The sequence below is a fragment of the Melanaphis sacchari genome, unplaced genomic scaffold, assembly GCF_002803265.2.
Source record: "Melanaphis sacchari strain LSU unplaced genomic scaffold, SCAv2.0 Contig81_pilon_pilon, whole genome shotgun sequence".
Classification (NCBI taxonomy): domain Eukaryota; kingdom Metazoa; phylum Arthropoda; class Insecta; order Hemiptera; family Aphididae; genus Melanaphis; species Melanaphis sacchari.
The window spans coordinates 22,385-45,003 of record NW_020271579.1 but is presented as its reverse complement, the minus strand read 5'-3'; the positions used below and the strand labels follow the sequence as shown (position 1 = coordinate 45,003).

Below are 22,619 nucleotides of genomic sequence, written 5' to 3'. Positions count from 1 at the left end.
TTTAAAATGTAAATATAGTATTGTTAACTTTTTTTTTGACATTTTTATACATTTTTTTTTTTTTGTGTTATTCTATTTTTAAGCATAATCATGATTATTTTATATGGTTTATAATGTATCCTTGTAAAATACTTTATAATTGATAAGGCTGTGATTTAAATCTTACCATGATTATTAAATGATATGTACTTATTCACTATTGTAAATATATAATTTTATTTTTACATTCAATGTCCTATTTTGAGTGATCAAGTCTATATATTAATGTACAATTAGCCAATTATAGTCTATAGGTACCTACTACCTATAATCAAAGACTGGTTAATTCAAAACTTACATATAATTTGACATGAGTGTTATTTAAAATTTTAATCTATGATTAAACGTTTTAATTTGATAATTATAGATAAGTACCTACATAATGTTATGTATTGCAATTTTTATTTATTATGATAAGTATCTACCTTAAAACTCTTCATCGATGTCAATAACATGGGAAATAAAAAATTCAAATTTCCACAATTATTGGTTTCTGAAACAAAACTAAATAAAAAAATTGCTTTTATCAAAAATTATTTTTGCATAAAGATTCCTGTTTTCCTTAATTATTGTTTTTGTTTTTTCCTAAAATCAAAAAATGATAACTTTAAATCCCAAAATTAACAACTAGATTCATTTTTTTACCAGTAAAGATAATAAAGTTTAAGATTGAATCAGTTTCGTAGTTTACTAGTACAAAAGGTAATAACAGATACAAAAAAATTATAAATATGTAAATACGATTACATATATACATTATTGGAAAATAAATACCTTTATTACTCTTCTTGTAATCTAAAATAAGCACGATTTGGTATTAGGTAAAGCAGTTTTAGAAATAAAACTCTGCTAATTATTGTTCATATTTACTTATAATCTCCAATTATTTTTATACTTCTAAAAAGCTCTTTTCTGCATTCAATTTTTGATTCAAATATGTATACAATATTATGTACATTATTATTAACTATAATTTATAATATTATAATAATATAATGTATAATTTAAATTTATTTAGTAAAGATAGTAAAGATAGATGAAAACAATATAATATATATGCGTGTACGACGTTGTTTCCTTAATTACATTGGAAATTAGTCAGCATATATATTTAATATTACTATATTTCTATACAGTAAAAATATACAAGGTTTAGAACCTTATGTTTTTATGCAGAATAATGGTATAAGGCTCATAAATTGGCAACTGCTACGTCCTGCGTCGTCTGTTTTGTGATCATCATGTCTAAAAGTTGATCTCGACACAGCTCTAGAAATTTCCCGGTAGTCAATTGTTACACATATAAAGTACTTACATGATTACTACAACCAAAAAAATTTAACTCATTTTGTCATGGTAATAGACAAATATAAATACGAATAATTCAATAAAAGCTTTAAGGGCAAAGGCACATAGCTCATTTGTAAGTTGTAAATATTAACTAGTTAGTCTATGGTTAGATAGATATATCTAATATAATATATATTAAAATAGAGCTTGGGAGCCTAAAAAATACATAAAAATGCAAAAATGACCTAAAAACTTTAAAAAATGTGCATAGGTGGGTGAAAAAAATTTAATTTTAAAATAATAATAATTATTTATTTATTTTTTATATTATACAAAATAGGTAGAAATTTATTTTAAGAAGTAAATTAAACAAATATATTCAAATTTGAATTTATAATCAATTATATTACTTTTTCAATATCAATGGACTGGAATAGGTAAATGAGATTACTTATACAATTAATATATTTTAAAAAAACCTAAAATAAACAAAAATGAGTTTAAAATATACAAAATTAACGTAATATTTGTAAAAATGCAATGAAATGCATTTAACAGAAAAAAATGCAAAAAAGTGCAAAATAAAAATTACACATTCTAAATTGTTATATAATGAAACTAATTTAGTTTTTGTATAAAACTGTATAGTTTTTTAAGCAAAAAAATTCAAAATATTCAAAATCCTAATTCTAGTTATAAACTTATAAACGTATATTGTGAAACACTCGTACGGCTTCAAAAAATAATAAATATACGTCTATAAACGTCTATAAACGTCTTGATAAGGTCTGTAGCAGAGGTTCCCAAACTTTTAATAGCATGACCCATTTGTCCTATTTTGAAAATAATTTTAATTTTGGCAACCCACAATAATATTAATATGCTTTTTTTTTACTAAGTTATTTTAGAAAAAGTAACAAATCATGTCTAAAACAATGTATTTTTTTAAAATACAATAACGCGACCCACTAAAAATATGATTGCAATCGATAGTTTGGGAATCTCTGGTCTATCGGTCTATGCCGTCTATGGTGTCTGTTTATGTTACCTGATCGTTATGATATCTATAATAACAGCCATGATAAACAAAAAGCGTAGTGATTATAGTGATAAAATATATTATGATTTTCGAAACCCAATTCTTATCATTTTTTTGATAGTATAGCTGAATTAGTTGATTCAAATTTATAATTTTCATTTTATATTTTAAAAAACTGTTGCACTCCTACTATGATTTCGCATTTTTACTTCGCACTTTTGCAATTCGCATTGTTCATAATGCTATACAAACAATAAATAGTTGTTTCGAGTTTTATGAAGTTTCTCCAAAAAAAGTATGAACGTATGTTGTATTGTACTTAAAATTTTTTCCTGTTAATATGTTAACTATTAAATATTTATCATACAACTGACTTTTGAATAATGATTATTTGATAATATTGGATGTACTAAATTATGAAGTATGTTTTAAATTTCGATTAAATATTTTAACTATAATAGATATCAAGTATAAGATGTTATAACATTTTTAATTTTTTTTTAGTTTAAAAATGAAAGTTTCTTGGAACTGGACCGAGCTCTGTGGTCCTAATGATTTTGTTCCATTATTTCGCCCAGGGTATGTGTTGAGTATTTGTGCAGAAATGGCAGTAATTCGTCTACCTATACTATTTATATTTATGTTGACATCAACATATTACTGTAGTCATCTGTCTGATTGGATAATACGTACCAGACGTGAAACTAATGTTCTACGTTGCCGTATAATCATTGCTAGTATGCTGTCAATCTTGCCAATATTACAACTAATTTGGGAAGTATACGAATTCACTGAAAGCCAACTATATCCAATTGAAAGTTTAGTTTTAATAATCCAATGTTTTACATGGTTGATACATACATTATACATTGCGTGTATCCGCCATCATTTAGGAACAAGCTTAAGAGGTTCAAAAGTTGTAATAATCGCTTGGGTTTTATGTTTTTTATCGTCAATAATATCCTTACGTAGTACTTTCATAGTATTTATTGAAAGTACTTATGTAACTATTTTACAAGTTAGACTATGGTTTACGTTATTCAATTGGATGCTTCAAGTATTTTATTTTTTTACCATGCTCTTTAAAGAAGACGTTGTAAGAATAAGGCATGTAGACAGACTTCGTTTTCTTGCCCAGGTAAATTCTTTATGATTTCTTTAATTGTATTAATAAATCATCTTATTATATGCTTATATTTTAATTGTTTACTATTGTTTTTAATAATTCCTGATAAATATTTCAATATATTAAAGGAAAACAATTAAAAATAATATATCGGTGGATCTTAATTTTTTAATTTAATTATATTGAAAATTTTAAAAAATAAAATTAATTTTTAACTTACAGTTTAAGTAATTTAAATTACACATTGACGATCTATTTTTATAAAAATATTTAGGTATATCTGAAGAAGTAAATAATTTAATTTGAACAATATTTATATATATTATTGATGTTTATACTTTTAGCAATCACTTGAGAGACGTTCTTTAATGACTTCGTCATATAGTCGTTTTAATGATGAATTTGATCCATACTATTTGGGTATGGCATGTGATAATGAACATTATGGTTTTATGTCTTGGCTCACATTTGGTTGGGTTGGCAATTTAATTTCCAAAGGAGACAAAAAAAGGTTACATCATACGAGTGATTTGTTTGATTTACCTGAATGGTTGACACCAGTGTATGTGTCAGCTAAAATGGAAGAAGCATTTAGACATCAACCCTCTGTAACAGCTGCATCGCCTATTCATTTGCCAGCTGATCATCAATCTAGAGTACCAAAAATATCATTGTTACAAGCTCTACACAAATGTTATGGAAAACAATTTTATGGGATTGGATTACTTAAGTTATTTGCAGACATTTTTGGATTCGCAGCACCTATTTTTTTAAGTAAACTGATTGAATTTGTATCACATCATGAAGAACCAATAAGTCATGGATATGTATACATGGCAGGGCTTGTCTTAACGTCACTTATAAGTAAGATCAAACATTAAATTATGATATCTTTAAATCCAATTTTTAGTAATTTTAATAGCATAAAATGTATTGTTAATTTTAAAAAGTGTTTAATAACTGTAATACTTATGACTAAACCCTCTTCAACGAGTGTTGAGCAATATGTTATAAATTTTTACTTAATTTATTTCTCTTGACTTTCTCCTACAGGCTAACATCTACTTATAAAAATGTCAAGGAACTGAAACCTTCTTTATGATTTTATTTATTACCCCTAATTTTTTATACTTTCAGGTACATTATTTAGTGCACATTTTGAATACCAAATACACATGATAGGAATAAAAATCAGAGGTACTTTAGTGACTATGATTTATAAAAAGACATTAGAATTAAATACTGTAATGTTAAACAACTTTAGGTAATTGAAATTGAGTCAACTTTTTTTATTATTTATTTAATCTATGTATAAACATTTATTATATATTTTTTATTTTTTTAGTATTGGAGAAATAATTAATTTTATAAGTACTGATACTAGTAATTTAGTGAATGCTTGCAATAGTTTCCATTCAATGTGGAGTGTACCTTTTCAAGTAAAATTATGAAATATTAATAAACTTTAATTAGACCTGCTTATTTTATATTCATGTTTTAGTTGGTTATTGTTTTATATTTACTTTATCAACAATTGGGAATCGCTTTCTTGTCAGGAGTGTTTGTGTCTATTTTACTGATACCTGTAAACAAGATTATTACTTCAAATATTGGTATATATATGTCATATATGTATTTTAGTATAATGCATATTATTATTAATAAAAGCTGATAATTATTTGATTATATTTTTATAGGTAAATTAACTGAAAAGTTAATGAAAGAAAAAGATAAACGTGTTAGATTAATGTCTGAAATTATAAAAGGTATTCGAGTAATTAAATTTCATGTTTGGGAAAAATATTTTATTGATAAAGTTAGCGGTACGTAATGCTATATTTTACTATTTTATTATGTTTTAGTAAAAATTTTTTCGTTCCTAGATTACCGAAAAGGTGAAGTCAAAAACCTGAAAAAAAGAAAATATTTGGATGCTTTATGTGTGTACTTTTGGGCTACAACCCCAGTAACAATATCAATGTTGACTTTTTCAACTTATATTTTTCTTGGAGGTCAATTAACAGCATCAAAAGTAAGTATATATTAGTTTAACATTTAAAATTATTGTACATCGAAACTGTCATTATAAAATGTATTAAGGTATTTACCAGTATGGCTCTACTTCATATGTTAATAACACCATTAAATGCTTTTCCTTGGATACTGAATGGTGTCACTGAAGCTTGGGTGTCTGTTAAAAGAATTCAACGTTTAATTGAAGTAATTCATGAATAATATTCTTATATTAAAGGTTATTAATTATATTTATACTTTTGATAAATATATATTTTTAGGTAGACGATTTACAATTACAGTCTTATTATAGTCTAATGCCAGTTCAGTATGGAAAAACATTTGATAATGCTGTGTCATTGACAAAATGTTCCTTTAATTGGGGCCTTAGATCATTCCAACTTAAAAACATAAATTTTTCTGTTGCCAAAGGATCTTTTGTTGGTATTGTTGGGCCTGTAGGTAGTGGAAAATCTACTTTGTTAGCTGGCATTTTAGCTGAAATAAACAAAGAAGAAGGAATAATTGCATCTTCAAATATGAGAGATGGTAAAGACAAAAGGTTATATTGTATTACATTTTTAATTTCTTTTATATACCAAAACATGTGTTTAATTTATTTTAGGATTTGCATTTGTTGCACAGACACCGTGGATTCAAAAAGGAACAATAAAAGATAATATACTATTTGGTCAGAATTTCAGTTTGGAAAAATACAAGTAATTTAATCTTTTGATAAAAAACCCATCTTTACTAATTTATCAATTTTTTTTGAAAATTAATTAAATTTAATTTAAAAAAAAAAAGTTGATACTGATAGTATGTAATACACTATTAGAAAGTTATTTTTATTTACACATATTAAAAGTATGCTACATCTTATACACGCCCAACATAATAATAATATTTAAAAAAATAATATAAGTAGAAAATAAATTGTAACTAAAAAAAATTTTTTTTTTATTTATACTAAAATAAATTATATGAATTTGAAAAGATGAAAAAAAAAATTTCTGCTTCTTTTCTGTAAATTTGATAATATTATTTAAGTTTTATTTACTATAATAAATAAATATAAATCTGTTATTTAATTTTACTATGGTATGCGTCTATAATACAGAAACAATTCATCTCTAAAAATTTAAAATAAAACAAGACGATTTTTTTATAAGACAATATTCATTATTTAAAAATGTATTTGTTTTTGAAATAATAATTTTTATTGTTATAATTTTTAACTTTTTTGAATAGCAACATACATTTTTAATTTCAAATTTTAAAGTAGAAATATGAAATTTTATATGTATATTATCACAAAAGTGAAAGACTTTAAGATATAAAAATGTTGTTTTATTTTGATTAGAAAATAAGCAATTTTTTCTTTTTTTAATCGTCAATAGATTTTGAAATAATAAAAGTTGTTTGATAAATGAATCACTTAGTATAACAACTATACTCTATTTTATGAAGATGTAACTTCAAGCAGTGACTGATTTTAGTCCAGTTTGGTTAGACCACACTCTTCAATAAATCTGTTTTTATTAGTTTCTATCTCTGAAGATTAATTGTGGCCTAAAACTTGAGCAAAATTCTAGCTAAGGGAATAATAGAGTGAAAATCCAAAATTTGTTGTACCAGTTGAGTGTTAACCACGCCTATTACTACTGTCATGTACAGAAGATTGTAGCCTATGGTTTCTCTTAAAAAGAATAGATATGAAATAAATTTATCTACTGATATTTAATTTTCCATTAAAAATAATGAACAAAATATTATTAATTTCAGAGCCTAAATTTAATATTATTGTAGGTCAAACAAGTTCAAACACTAGTTGTGTATTATTCATGTTATAAATGTTTTATTTTATTTGTAGAACAGTTATCAAAAGTTGTGGTCTAGTTAAGGATTTACAAGAATTTTCTAGAGGGGACTTAACTCTTATTGGTGAAGCAGGAGTAACTCTGAGTGGTGGTCAAAAAGCTCGTTTGGCTCTTGCCCGTGCTGTATATCAGGTAAGGTTGGATTTTTAGTATACAACTAAAAAGAAACTTTAAAGAATTTCCAGAACTTTTATCTTTGTAAATTAATTAAATACATTATTATTGTAAAGAAATCATAAAATGATAAGTAAGGAATGCTGTTTAGTTAAACATTTTTATTGTATTATCATAATTTTCAAAGTAATTTTTAAACATATCACATACTATATTACCAATAGATTATATAATACTCCTAACTTAATAATTGCCATAAGCAAAACTATGAGTCAGGCGATTCAAAAGTGATACAGACAGTTAAATGGAATACATATTAATGTGTTTTATAAAAAAATTGTATTTAAAAAAAACTAAATATTATTATTATGGTTATTTTCCTAATATGTGGTGTCATACTCGTATACTCATTAAGTCATAAATAATAAATATCTATTTTTATTACTATTTACAATAATAATTCATTTTATGATATTTATAACAAGCTACTTCTCCTGGTATAATTATTAATAAATTATAATAAATAAATAGGTATAGAGTTTTAAAATATTCTTTTAAAATCAATAAATAAAAATTATTTTTAAGTATTTTCATTTCTATTTAATTTATTCATCTATATTTATTTCAATACAATGTTTTGATCGTAAAGGAATTTTTGTGATATATTTTTCTCGAATATACGTATATAGTTGTATATAAAAGTAATAAGAAGAGTGGTGGTGTAGAATGTTGACAGGCCATATTTTTGTTATACTGACAATGGCATTCAAACTAAAAGTAGGCTGTGGCATTTCATAAATATTAGTATATTTACTTGGAGTTCAATATAAACTTAAATATATTGTAGCAATATGACTGTAATATAAAAGTTTTGAAATCTAGAACCCTCTCAAAAAATTTAAAAATAAAGATGTAAATGATATTATTATGATCTATTGTCCTATATGTATAGTTCTGAGATATGTATCCTGAGAAAAATAAAAAAACAAGCTAGCAATATTTAAGAGGAAATTGCTAAGAAAAGTATATTGACCGATTTTTAATAGTAAAACCAATGATTATAAAAAATTATACAATTATAAACTTTTTAACTAATTAAAAAATCTTTAGGAAAACCTAGGTTAAGGTAGAAAAACTGTGTCAAGAAGGATATTAAAACTATAGAACTAGAAATCATGTGGAGAGAGATGTAAAAGACAGGAACAAATGACAAGATTAATGTTTAGCATTATGATATTGAAGGTCGAGAGCAAAGGTGTGAGAGAGAGAGAGAGAGAGAGAGAGAATGAGAGAGTGATGACTATGATATAAAAATAATTAACCAACATTTAAGTATATTAAGTATTAAACAAAAAACAAAGCCTAGATTGTTAATTGTATAAATATAGGCAAGTTCTTCTACAACATTTAAAAAATATACAAATCTGAATTACTAATATATTTATTTTTTTTTGAGGGAGTTGGCCAATTTCAATATATTTTGGTCTAGCTTTGTACATATTTTTAATTTTTTTTATTATTCATTTAATTTTAATATATACTGTATAGTAAATTTTTATAAATTAATAATATTTGATTATACCAGTTTTCAAATTGAGGTAAATATTGTAAAATACAGATTTTTTTCATTTGAATCAATATCCCCTTACATTGACGGTCTTAAATATTTGTAATAACATTTTTTAAATTAATTATTACTTCTAAAATCAGTTTAATATATTGTGCTAATTTTTTTTTTTTCAGAACAAATTTATGTATTTAATGGATGACATTTTTGCTGCGGTAGATATTAATGTTGCTCAACATTTATATACTCATTGTATTAATGGCTTACTTAAAGATAAAACACGTATCATTTGTACACATAATAGTCAATTTTTACTCTCAGCTGATTGGGTATTAATAATGAATAACGGTACAATTGTAAATCAAGGTCGACCTTTTGAAGTGCTAAATGATTATGATGTGAAAACTGTAGATGTCAAATTTGATGAAGCAAATAATAGCTCATACCTAACTATGGATGATTGGACTCCTATTAAAGAATCCGAAGTTATAAATGATTTGAATGACAGAGAAGACCAAGAAGAAGGAGTGATTAATTTATCTGTTTATAAACAATATTGGAAATCTGTTGGAGATGTAATTGTATACCTGCTATTTTTTGCTATAGTTATAATGCAGGTACGTACAAATTATATAATACAATGATTATTACATTAAATATATTTTTTCAACAGAGCTACTGCATAATAAGTGATAACTTATAATTTATATTACATCTAAATTTTTGTCTTATATATTCTAGGGTACTCGAAATATATCAGATTTATGGTTATCTCACTGGGTAAATGAAATGAAAAATCAACATGATGGTCAGTAAAAATATACAATTTAATGTTTAAAAATATTACCTTAATTTTTGGTTGTTTATTTAAAGAGCTTTGTATTTAAACATAAAAATGTATTTTATTAGAAATAATTGAATTGGTGATAATTGATAATATATTTCAGTGAACATTCTCTTTATTGAATCAAACTAATGAAAATTAGATCGCTCATTTTTTTATTTTGTTTTGTTTCAGATAACGCTATTGAAGATTTTAAAGTTATACAAGATGAAAATAATGAATATTTATATACTTATACATTAATTGGTATGATAAACTCGGTTGCTACATTTTTTAGAGCCTTTATATTTGCATATGGTGGAATTAAGGCTTGTAAAAAAATACATGACTGTTTATTAGCCTCTGTTATGAGTGTGTGTATTTTTAATGGTTAATTTCTAAATTTTTATTTTTTATTTATTAATAATAATTTTTTATTTTTATTTAGGTAAAAACTACATTTTTTGATATAAATCCTCTTGGCAGAATATTAAATCGATTTTCATCAGATATAAATATTATTGATGATTCATTACCATTTATTTTAAATATTTTTATTGCCCAATTTTTTCATGTTATTGGTACTGTAGGTTCCATTATATATAGTATACCTTGGGCTTTAATTATTGCTGTGTTTTTAACTCCTTTATATTATAAATTGCAAATACGATACAGAAATTCATCTCGTGAACTTAGACGTATATCAACTGTAGCACTATCACCGCTTTATAACCATATAAATGAATCATTACAGGGATTATCAACAATACGTGCTTTTAGAGCTGTATCCAGGTTAATTTTTACCATAATAAAATTAATTTATAATAATAAAACGCAAATCACTTACTTAATTTTTATTTGATAATTTTTTGAAATATTTAGATTTGAACGTGAAAATGAAGACAATCTTGAAAACTATCTGAAAGCAGATTTTTCTTCACAGTTAGCATTTTTATGGTTCAATTTCAGATTAAGAATCATGGGACTAACTATGTTATTTTTTATTAGCTTAATTTCTGTATTTATTCATCAGTGGAATCTCACCAATGCAGGTTTGTATTCATTAATACATTTTATGAATTGATAAATTAGGAATATTTATCTGAATCAACAATTTAACAATCAAATAATTGTTGAAAAACAAAATAAATTTTAATGTATTAATAAATACTGTTTCTAAAAAAATGTAATTTGTTTGATATTGTTATTAACATAATATAACTTGAAATTTATATTAATAGGATATCTTGGGTTGTCATTGACTTATGCATTAGCATTGACAAATCTACTTGGAGGATTAGTGAATGCCATTGCAGCAACAGAATGTGATATGATTAGTTTAGAACGTGTTTTTAGTTATATTGATAACTTAGAAAATGAGACTGATGTTGAAGACTCTGTTTCGCCTCCATTTGCATGGCCAACAAATGGAATTATACAATTTTCCAATGTTTTTCTAAAATATAGGTAAATTATTAAAATCTTAAGTGCTTTGGAATATTTTATATATTTTAATTTTTAGACATGATTGTTCAATGTCTTTGAATGGAGTTTCATTTGAAACAACTTCTTCAGAAAAGATTGGTGTTATTGGTCGAACAGGAGCTGGAAAAAGTTCATTATTAGTGGCTTTGTATAAAATGTGTGATATTAGTAGTGGTGCCATTTTTATAGATGCTGTGAATCTTTCTAAAATTTCTTCGAGACAAATAAGGTATATCTACCTAAATATTTAATATTGATATTTAGTTTAATTTAAACATATTATAATAGTTGAAAATATAAAGTAATACAATGGACTCTGCTCATTTTTTAGAAATCGTTTATGTATAATACCTCAAGATCCGTTTTTGTTTGATGGTACCATACGTGAAAACATTGATCCATTTAAAGAATATATGGATTCAAATATATGGTCTGCATTGCAACGCTGCCATTTAGCAGCAACTGTTAAACGTTTAGGTGGTTTGGGATGTTATATTGGAGAAAATATCAACTTATCTGTGGGTGAAAAACAATTGCTGTGCTTAGTAAGAGCAATACTAAAGAATTCTAAAGTAATATGTGTAGATGAAGCTACTGCAAATGTAGATGAAATGACTGATCGCAAAATACAAGAAACAATAAGAACTGCATTTAAACATAGTACTGTTATTACTATTGCTCATAGAATTCGAACTGTGATGGATAGTGATCGGTATGTCAATAATTTATAAAACATAAAAACAAATTAAGAACTAATCCATGATTTTTACCTGTTATATTTTTTGTAGAATTTTAGTGATGGACAATGGGAAAGTAGTAGAATTTGAGTCTCCAAATGTTCTATTAGAAAATAAAAATTCTTATTTTTATAATTTGATTCAACAAGAATTCAAATAAAAACTTGTGATCTCAGTTTCACAATTTTAATGGTGCGATTTAAAATAAATAATTTAAGTTTTTTTTTATTATATATTTAACTATATTTTATCCAATTAATGATTAAATTTGTATATTTGTTATGATTTATATCATGTAAAAAAATTACTATTCATTTATTAAGATACTAAGACAACAATATTAGTGAATTTTTAAATGTAATTAATATTTTTTGTCTGGGCACGCTGTATAAAAAATAATATCATTATCATTAAATATATATTATATTTGTTTATTGACTATTAAACTATCATTTGATAAAATTAAATACATCAAATTGTTATTGTAGATAATTATTATTATATGTTACCTATGAGCTTAAAAATTATTATTGTTACAAAAATACATTAATTTTTAAATATGAAAACTATTAATTTTTTTATCTTAACTAAATGCCTAAATTGTATATCAAAAAATAATGAATAAATTGTGAAACTAGTAATATGTTTTATATATTATAAATTAGTAATAAATTAACCAATTAACAGTCGAAGTACCATAGCTCCATATCTTCCAAATTTATTATCAAGAATCTATTATTCTTAGTGTATAAAATTAAATAATTGAAAAGCTACTCGAATTTTGATTTTGATAAATCAATATTTCCAAAAAAGTTATCTGTTTAATAAATGTACTGTTCAAAAAAGGGCAGTTTTCATTTGAAAAATGAAATTTTGTATTTAAAATATAATTCTTAAGTACTACAAAAAAAATCTCAATAATTCGAAAAAAAGACTTCAAAATTGCTTAAAATGTATAAGAATAAGATTTTGAATAATTGCGTAATTGATGAAGAAAAAGGAAGTAAGCATGCTTGGTTAACTACTGTTATGGGCTACGAGATATGCTAATAATATAAATATATATAATATAATATGTAATATTGCTAGAAGGATAATAAATCATTATAATCTTCATCATAAATCAAGATAGCAGTCGTTGGGGTCAAAATGTCGAAGTTGACATCCTGGAGTTTGTTGTTTCCAAATGTGAAAACAATTCCAAGAATTAATATGAATTAGAAGGTTGTCAACTACAACAATAGGAGACTTCTTTGTATATAAGGGAGTCCAGAGACCAACAGAGGCAGATGTACCAGAGCCACGAAGACCTGAGCACCTTCACAACACTCGGCCACTTTTTGTATCAGTTACATGTACTTCATTTCTAATAAGAAATCTAATAACCGGATAGATAAAAATTTGTATTGCTCAATTTACTTAAAGAAACCAATAAGTATACCGATGACTAACGAGTAATGGTACATCATTAGGTCAATACTATAGAGTATAGAGTCAGTATAGAGTATAGACTGAACTGACTAAAGTATGCACTAATTGCACTATGCAGTTATTGCAATTTACAGAAATCTGAAATTAAATAGACATGAATTGCGCCATAATCAAAGATTTCTGAAATTCACTAATGGGTTACTAGCACTGTACACGACACACGTGCACTTACTCCTACTTATACTACTGCCATGCCGACTCGTCGATTGCCGCCATTGCCGGTATTTTTGTGCTATAAATGTAAACGAACAATGCAAAACTATTTATTTTTTGAGATAAATTGAAAACAATGAAAACTGAAAAGTCGTTTCTTTTGTTAAATTTTTATCTTACACTTCATATCTGTCGTTCGTCCGTTGACTGCAGCAATCTTTACGTTTGAGTGTATATTTAATATTTATTATTTTATTTTTATCGTGGATTTTATATGCGTCGTTACTCGTTAGTCCGTTAACTGCAGTTGTAACGTTTTGAGTTTATGTTCATTGTTAAATTAAATATATTTTAACCTAACCTACCACGTGATTTTTCCCACAGTGAACCATTTTCAAAATGGATCAAGAGGAAGACTGGGACTCACCTTCTGGTATGCAATATCAACCTCAACAGCAGTACATACCTCAACAACAATATAGGAAAACCTTTACCAGTAATCCAGACGATTTGCTCATGGATATAGAATCCAAGTTTGCGGGTTTGATTATTGGTAAAGGTGGTGCTGTAATTAAAGGCTTGAGGAAGGAAAGTGGTGCGTTTATCTCAGTCATAGATGGCGATTCCTACTTGTTAAAAACTGTGAAGATTTCAGGAAATCCAAAAGCCAAAGAACATGCTCAAAAGCTCATTAATGATATCATTGATGCGAACGATCAGGAAAAAATAAGACAAAAGTTAAAAGAAGAATCAGACATAAAACTGAATGAACCAGTTCAGCTCACTTTTAATTGGGATGAGTTGATGAAAGAAGAAGCAGAAAATCAAAAAAAAAGATTAGCGGCTTTAACACCAATTATTAAAGATTTCTATAAAGAACACCCGGAAGTGACCATGATGACTGATCAGGAAGTTGAAGATTTCAGGATTTCTAAGAACAACATAATGATAAAATATATTGATGAGAATAATTTAAAACTAATTCCTAAACCAGTATTGAAATTTTCACACGCATTTAAAGATTATCCAGAAATATTGGATGAAATACAAAAACAAAACTTTGAAACTCCGTCTCCTGTACAGTGTCAGGCATGGCCTATCATCATGAGTGGGCACGACTTAATAGCTATTGCACAAACTGGGACAGGTAAGACGTTGGCCTTTTTGCTTCCTGCTTTTATTCATCTTGATTGTCAACTAACTCCTCGTAGTGAACGAAAAGGACCATCTATACTAATATTGGCTCCAACTAGAGAATTGGTGTTACAAATTGAAAGTGAAGTATGTAATTAATTTATATGTGTAAGTAAATTTGATTTTAGGATTCATTATTGTTATGTCTTGTTTAGGTTAAAAAATATAGTTACAAAGGCATTAAAGCCATGAGTATTTACGGAGGTGCAAGTTCTGGAAAGCAAAAAGAATGTCTACGGAATGGTGTAGAAATTGTCATAGCTACTCCTGGTCGACTTAATGATTTTGTTGGTAGTGGTGCTATCGACTTATCAGATGTGACATTTTTGATACTTGATGAAGCTGACCGTATGTTGGATTTAGGTTTTGAACCTCAAATACGTGTTTCATTACTGAGGGTAAGACCAGATAGACAAACCATAATGACAAGTGCAACTTGGCCACCTGGAGTTAAACGTCTTGCTAAAAGCTATACAACCAACCCTATTCAAGTCATGGTTGGATCATTGGATTTGACAACAGTGAATACTGTAAAACAAGATATTCTTATAATGGAAGAAGAAGAAAAAGAGTTTTGGCTAGAAAATTTTCTGAGAAACATTAGCGAAGATGATAAAATAATAATATTTGTGAATAGAAAAGTAACCGTAGATCATCTTTCATCAGATTTATGTTTGAAGGGATTCATTGTTGAATCTATTCATGGTGGTCGTGAACAAAGTGATCGTGAAATGGCTTTGGAATGCTTACGTAATGGTGAAGTTAATATTTTAATAGCTACAGATGTGGCTTCTCGTGGTATTGATATTAATGATATTACAGTGGTAATAAATTATGATTTTACTAAGGATATTGAAGAGTATGTGCATAGGGTAGGACGGACTGGACGAGCTGGAAAAACTGGTTTGGCAATTACCTTAATGACTAGAAAAGACTGGGGCAAGGCCAAAGAGTTAGTAGAAGTGATGGAAAAATCTGGACAAGATGTACCTCCAGAGTTACAAGATATGGCATTGAGGTATGAAGCTAAAAAAGTTAGGGATAGAGCCGAAGGAGGTGACAGGCCATTTAGAGGTGGCAGAGGAGGTGGAAGAGGATTTTCGAGAGGAGATGGAGGATTTTCAGGGAATAGAAGAAATAATTATTAAGTTTTTATTATTACAAATTTGTTAAGTTTTTCAATATTCATTATTACTTTAAAAATTTTAAATTACTCAAATTCTATTTATATATTATTTATATTTAATATTGAGAATTACCTACATTATTTATGTTATTTCATATAATTCTATAACAAGTGATCAAACAAGATAGTTTAATAATTTATATCTGATTAAAATAATTAAATGTATTAATTTATGTACTGTATATGGTCCCAAGTATTCCATCAATAGCTTATAAATTCCTTATTAGTGAGTCATACTACTCATACTCAAAACAAATGCAATTATATTCATACTTTAGTTGAAAATAAGTGATAAACAAATACTTAAGGTTATTAAATTATTAATAAACTATATTGATTGGCAAGTATAATCAAATGTGTTAATAAAATAAATGAAAAGCTCTATGTACATCAAAAATGAAGTTCAACAAGTAGAATTATATCATTTGAAAAATCCATCGATGGAACTGGTAATAATTACAATATTAATAAAGATTTTGTGGAATTTATTCAAAGTTTTTTAAATAAAGATAATCTTACAATATTGTAGTATAAGTCAAGCAACAGTGAAAAACATTAAAATTTAAAATAAGACTAAAAGAGGAATATCTGTTTGTTTAATATTCCAGAATTAAAAATATTGACAGTCTGATAAGGTTAGTCATGAAAAGAAGAAAAAAAATTGTATTATGTCATTTCTATATATTTCCAAAAAGCCACAGAGCATTTTCTATAAACAGTATAAACTTATAATTCAAATCAAAAGAGGTAAAAAAAAAAGTATTGAAAATAGTTAAGTGAGTAATTCCTAAAAAATATTTTATATACATTTTATTTATTTTCTAACAATATTAAAATCAATGATTTGATTTTATCTTAATACTTAAAAATTGTGATATATTTTCTTAAAGGTGGGTAATTTAAAATAATTTAGAAAACTTATCAAGAAATGTGTGTAATAATAATATTATAAAATGTAAAATTTATTTTTTGATAAAAAACATAAATACTTATTTTTGTATTGGTCAGTATTATTGCAGAATACAATTTTTTCTACTACAAATTTTTATGATTTTTCATGAGTTCATAACCAAATAATAAACAATATATAACTGAGCATTAAGCACTATTAAATTGATCTTACTAATTACCATATATTATAGCCTTACTGGTGACTTTTAAACCTTAATAGTTTTCCTGCATATCTACCCTGCAGCCTTTATTATCAACAGTTTTTTCTAGTCACTATTAGTAAAAATATTTTGTAGAAATGTATAGATTGTAAAAAAAAAGTTTATTGCTGTTAATCATAGAAAGTATATTAAAGTATATTAATAAATTACTTAACATTATTTTTCTTATAACTATATTTAGAACTATTGTATAAATGTATTCATATTACACAAAATATAAGTATTAATATCAATCCAAGTAAAATCAAAATATTGTAAAATGTACAACATAATTTTTCTAATAACTAAATTACTATAAATTATTTAAATTTGTAATATTGTATTCATTTAAATTATTAGTATATAAATATATAAGTTAGACAGTCTGAAGAGGGCAACATTTTGTTATAAGTGACTATTAAAAATAAATTATAAATGATAAAATGGAAAACTATGATCAATGAACATATAATAAAACATAAATATTTGTCAAGAATAAATTATTAAAATTTTTAATTTCATGTCTGTTCTCTCAATAATTTGAATAAATATAATTGTCTGATCTAGAGGTCCTGTAGAACCTAACTTCTACAATTGTAATAAAAATATATGGCTTCAAAAGAAGCAAGGTTTAAGGGTAATAGAAAATATAACCAAAGTATATTAATTAGTAATTACCACTATTTGTTATTTATTACTTTTTTTCAAAAAGCTTTTTATGGGATACTAAACCAATCTTTTTCTAAGCACTATACGAGTTCGTTCTTCTTCATCATCACTCCCATAAGCTGATGACATACCCGATACAGCACCACGCCAAGAAGTAGCTTGCATAAGTTCTTGATCTGGTTCAGTGCGATTCTCATAAAGCATTAAATTAAGACATTCTTCATAGATTCTTGCTTCTGGGAAATCAACCTAAATAAAATAATTTAATTTTAGATTATTACAATTTTATGTTCTCGATTTTTCTGCTTATATAGTAAATAATAGAATGTTTTCAATATTTTTATGATATAATACTATCTAATAAAAATAAATATATTTCAACACTTAATATAATAACAGAAAAAATAACCTCAATACCTTTGTATGTTTTTTATCTGTAGCATAAACAATAGATGTACAGCAAACTTCAGCAACTTTAGTTGCCAATCCAAAATAACTCCAACAACATATTTCACTGGAACCACTAACATCTTTGATAAATAAAAATCTTGAACCAAAACGCAGTGAAAGTTTATCAAATAGTTCAACATTTTTTAGTAAATTATCATCAGAAGCACTGAAAATAAAATTTGACTAAAAATTTAGCACATAGGAAAGTTATATATATTATGTTACCTTGTATATGAATACTTATTGTTGTGTCTATTTATAAGAAGTTTAACAGTCGGCTAAAATAAAAGATAAATAAATTTAAAAAATATTATTAAAGAAATTATTTTTATTTACTTTTGTACTCATTGTAATAAGCTGACATAAGTCTGCACTAGAAGATGTAAGAGGTATACGACACTGAGGTTCAATTTTACATTGTCTTGACCGTAAAGCCTGTTGACAAGATTCCACTAGCGGTGATATTAAATAGAATTTGGCTTCAGCTAATAACTCAGCGATTTCATGTGTCTTATCTGGAAGAGCTACATGTTCATCCCGCAAGAAGTTCAACACAGAATTAAAGTGCTTTCCACAACGATCAATTAGGACCCAACCTGAACATTATTTTATGTTATAAAACTTTCATAATACATAATTTACTACATAGATACCTCATAAGATATACCTTCAGTATCAGCAAGTACTTTCATCCGTCCACTAAACATAGCTTTAAGCATTGTATCGTGTTTGGTTAATGTACTAATTGTTGTGTAAAATAATGAACCACCTATATTTAATTTTGCATATTTGGGTTGATTTTCTTGGGGCTGCATTTTAATTCAAATGGTTAAATTTTGTTAAATTCAGCAGAATCTAAATAGGTTTTTCCATTAATAGTATTAGATATTAAACTATTAAACATACAATTATTTTTTAAATAAATGAATAGGATATTTAAGAAATTTTATTGACATTAACATCTTATTGACAAAATTATGTTTCCTTTTAATATCAATTGTAAAAAAAAAAAGTATACTATATAAATAAGAATGTAAAAAATACTTACATCAGGATCTGTTCGAATACACGACCATATAATATAACTATAATAGGTAATTTATATTGAATATTAATATTCTAAAAAGGTATGGGAAAATAGAGTGAATAATAAATTTAAAAAAAAAATAATGAATTTAGGAAAAAATAAATTAAATATATAAAACGTTAAAAAATTTAAACGTGTAACATTAATAATAAATGATCATCGTAAGTTGATTTGGTAATTTTTCATTTTAGAGTTTTAAGTTTTTAACTTAAGCACTTAATTATTATTGACCATCGTCTATCATAGAAATTTAATCTATTCTGTGATTTAACTGCAACAGTTGATATCAAGTGATATCTCAAGCACACATGGAATGATAAGAACAAAAAAAAATGTTGACAAGATAATATGAATGTATATTTATATATATTTTATTTATAATATAATATCTATAGGTACCGCTGTGCTAGACAGTATACATTTTCGAGTGGATAAGTGATAACTATTATTAATTAGCATAGGCGATAAGCATAACTAGTCGTACAAGTTAGAGGGGGGGGGAGGGGCTGGAGTCCTAATTATGTTTTATAACAAAATTAGGTACTTATGAGAACATAATAATTGCCCTCACTACAGATTTATTTACTCATCTTAAAATACTTATAACTTGCTTCAAAATTATAATATAGTAAAAAACCCACGAGGTTGTCTAAATAATATTTTTACCTTTACATTTTATAAGAGGTCGATTCACTCTAATTTTTAAACTAATAGAGCTAAACGTGATCTGCTGAACGAAAAATTTGCTATGTTACACACTTCTCAGACGGAGACAACACATGCGGGATATTACGTCCTCTTAATAAAAAAGCGACTCTGATCCAATCAAAAAAATATTGTTTGGATGAATAAAAAAATTGATAGTTGGATATTGATTGACAAAATGTGTATTAAAATCTTAATACTTACATAATGGAATGTTTAAAATAAGCATGTACACTACACTGTACACATAAATATATTATTATTAAACATAATACTATAGTCTATATTATTTTACTTATAAGTAGGGCTGGGACTTTGATGCAAAAAGCCATCTTTTTTTCTGATGTTTTGAAACGTTGATCCGTAAGTATAATATGTGTTTTGGGTGATTACTGATAGGTACTCGCTAATAAACTTTACCAAATAAAGTCAATATTAGACACTAACCGTGTATCATAATAATTCATAGTACCTAATAACTAGTAATAAGCAATACATGTACTTATTAACTGGCTATTTATACATAATTGTAATGATTTTGTCGATTTTGATTGTATTCATTGTGTTTTTCAATAATGAATTCTATGAATTAATACTGCAGCATGGATAAAGATTAATTTCAAAATTTAGATTGCTAGAGAATTGATTTTTTTTTTAAATCATTAGTAATCCGAACAAATTGTTAATCCGAATGATCCCTTTCCTCAATCTCGCAATCTCGTTCGGATTAACGAGACCCTACTGTATTCAATTTATTTAGTATATTTAGTGTGATATATAGTTAAGAATTTTTTTGAAATATATCTAATCCACAAATTTACCAATACAATACGACATACGTACATTTTAATGAGGTTGGTTATGACTTATGAGTTATGATTAAAGTTTGGAAAAATACACTTGCAAGAATTTGACAATGAGTATTTGTTTTTATTATATCGTATTTTGATGATCAAAGAGTCCCTCAAAATTGCCTCTCGCCAGTCTCACCCCAAAAAACCTTGGAACGACCTTGTTTATCATTATATAGTATAATAGTATGATAGATGTGTAAAAATAATATAATATAAACCATGGGGGTACCTGCAATGTGTTAACTAAACTGATGTTACGTACCTACTTGATTCACTAGAAATAACTTATATTGTTCTTCCACTCTCTTTTTTAATTCGTTTTTTTCTACGATTGCATGCACATTTTTTCGAGTTTCGATTTCATTTTTATATTTTTTTACGATTGTCTTGATCGGTTCTGGTTCTTCATATTTGTATGTTTGCATTGTCTTCGTAAATTCCTTGTGGCATTTGCGATGGCAAATTCCAAAACAGTCCTTACATTTGTACACCAACTTAAAAACATTCATTTTTTACAGTATATACAGGAATCGAAATGATACGGTAAAAAATTGATTTGATGAAATTATGGCTAAAGTCCATGTTTAGATTTTTATGCGAAAATCGTAATATGTACAATACGATATAATTATTAATTACAATATTCAACTAATTTTTTATAATCCAAATATTTATTCAACGATTGAAATGATTAAATTTCGCGAGTTGCTATAATAGTTTCATGCAAATAATGTAATTATTATTTTTCTAATTTCAGCTTAATAATATTTAATTTGTTAAAATTATTATTTACATTAAATATCTTCGTTTACTCGTATATAGCAATGTTGAGCAATTTTATAAATCGGTTTAGTGATTTTATAATTATTATTTAAACGTTTTAACTTCTAACTTATAAGTAAGTCTAGAATTTTAATGACCTAAAAAACCTCAAAAAATACAAAAATTACTTAAAAAACTCAAAAAATGCACTATAAAAATGCATTTAAATTATTTTTAATATATAGCTTTAAAATTGGAAAAAAAATTTAAAATGATAGGTAGGTACTACAGTAGTGTATTTATTATTTAGTTTTTAATAGTATTGTTTGTTGTTACTTATTTAATTCTGTTGTACTTCTATTTTCTTAATCATTCTTTCCAAAATAATAATTTAAAAAAAAAAATTGTTATCGACGATAACTTGTGCTCTATAATTTATTATTCGTATGCCGCCGGCAGTTTGCCGAAAGTCTCTTTTTAATCGCAACAATTTTTGTTCATTTCATGAACAAATTGTAAAAAATGCTCTTAAAACTAAGAAAATGCACTAAAATCGTCAAAAAATGTCCTAAAAATATATTTAAGGTTAAATTTGTTAAAAATGCAATAAAAAAAATTACTTTAAAATAATCAGTAGGTAGCGATACCACGGTTTATGCCCTCATGGGTAAGTATCATATTATGTGTTAATTGATTTACTTATTATTTTCTATAAGCAGCTTATGTAGTCACCGCTTGTCTGGTACACCGCGCAATAACGAATCCCTACGAAGAAATGTTTATATATTAATTTTTATATTATTC

The 22,619-nt window shown here is 25.8% G+C and overlaps 3 protein-coding genes across 4 annotated transcripts; 2 read left to right on the top strand and 1 right to left on the bottom strand.

Annotated features, from left to right (window-relative positions):
- The first annotated feature begins 2,750 nt into the window (after positions 1 to 2,750).
- LOC112602069 (multidrug resistance-associated protein 7) lies at positions 2,751 to 12,385 on the top strand. Its single transcript, XM_025349989.1, has 21 exons — positions 2,751 to 2,789; positions 2,873 to 3,506; positions 3,839 to 4,358; positions 4,632 to 4,758; positions 4,840 to 4,933; positions 4,996 to 5,107; positions 5,192 to 5,317; positions 5,378 to 5,526; positions 5,595 to 5,714; positions 5,789 to 6,056; positions 6,133 to 6,226; positions 7,381 to 7,519; positions 9,245 to 9,685; positions 9,810 to 9,876; positions 10,087 to 10,265; positions 10,340 to 10,683; positions 10,774 to 10,943; positions 11,133 to 11,358; positions 11,414 to 11,605; positions 11,708 to 12,088; positions 12,165 to 12,385. Exons 1-21 carry the CDS (start codon positions 2,785 to 2,787, stop codon positions 12,271 to 12,273), a joined length of 4,497 nt encoding a protein of 1,498 aa, XP_025205774.1. The 5' UTR covers positions 2,751 to 2,784; the 3' UTR covers positions 12,274 to 12,385.
- A 1,427-nt stretch (positions 12,386 to 13,812) lies between these two features.
- LOC112602092 (probable ATP-dependent RNA helicase DDX43) lies at positions 13,813 to 16,159 on the top strand. Its single transcript, XM_025350018.1, has 2 exons — positions 13,813 to 15,038; positions 15,107 to 16,159. The coding sequence occupies exons 1-2, from the start codon at positions 14,157 to 14,159 to the stop codon at positions 16,097 to 16,099; spliced, it is 1,875 nt and encodes a 624-aa protein (XP_025205803.1). The 5' UTR covers positions 13,813 to 14,156; the 3' UTR covers positions 16,100 to 16,159.
- A 1,611-nt stretch (positions 16,160 to 17,770) lies between these two features.
- On the bottom strand, positions 17,771 to 19,554 carry LOC112602070 (BTB/POZ domain-containing adapter for CUL3-mediated RhoA degradation protein 3-like). Of its 2 annotated transcripts, none has more exons than XM_025349990.1 (6): positions 19,456 to 19,554; positions 19,075 to 19,262; positions 18,744 to 19,003; positions 18,633 to 18,685; positions 18,375 to 18,573; positions 17,771 to 18,206 (listed from the first exon to the last, which is right to left on the bottom strand). In XM_025349990.1, exons 2-6 carry the CDS (start codon positions 19,220 to 19,222, stop codon positions 18,015 to 18,017), a joined length of 852 nt encoding a protein of 283 aa, XP_025205775.1. In that variant the 5' UTR covers positions 19,223 to 19,262; positions 19,456 to 19,554; the 3' UTR covers positions 17,771 to 18,014. The 2 variants fall into 2 exon arrangements, with proteins under 2 accessions (XP_025205775.1, XP_025205776.1); XM_025349991.1 differs by having other exon boundaries at positions 19,075 to 19,216.
- Positions 19,555 to 22,619: the final 3,065 nt, after the last annotated feature.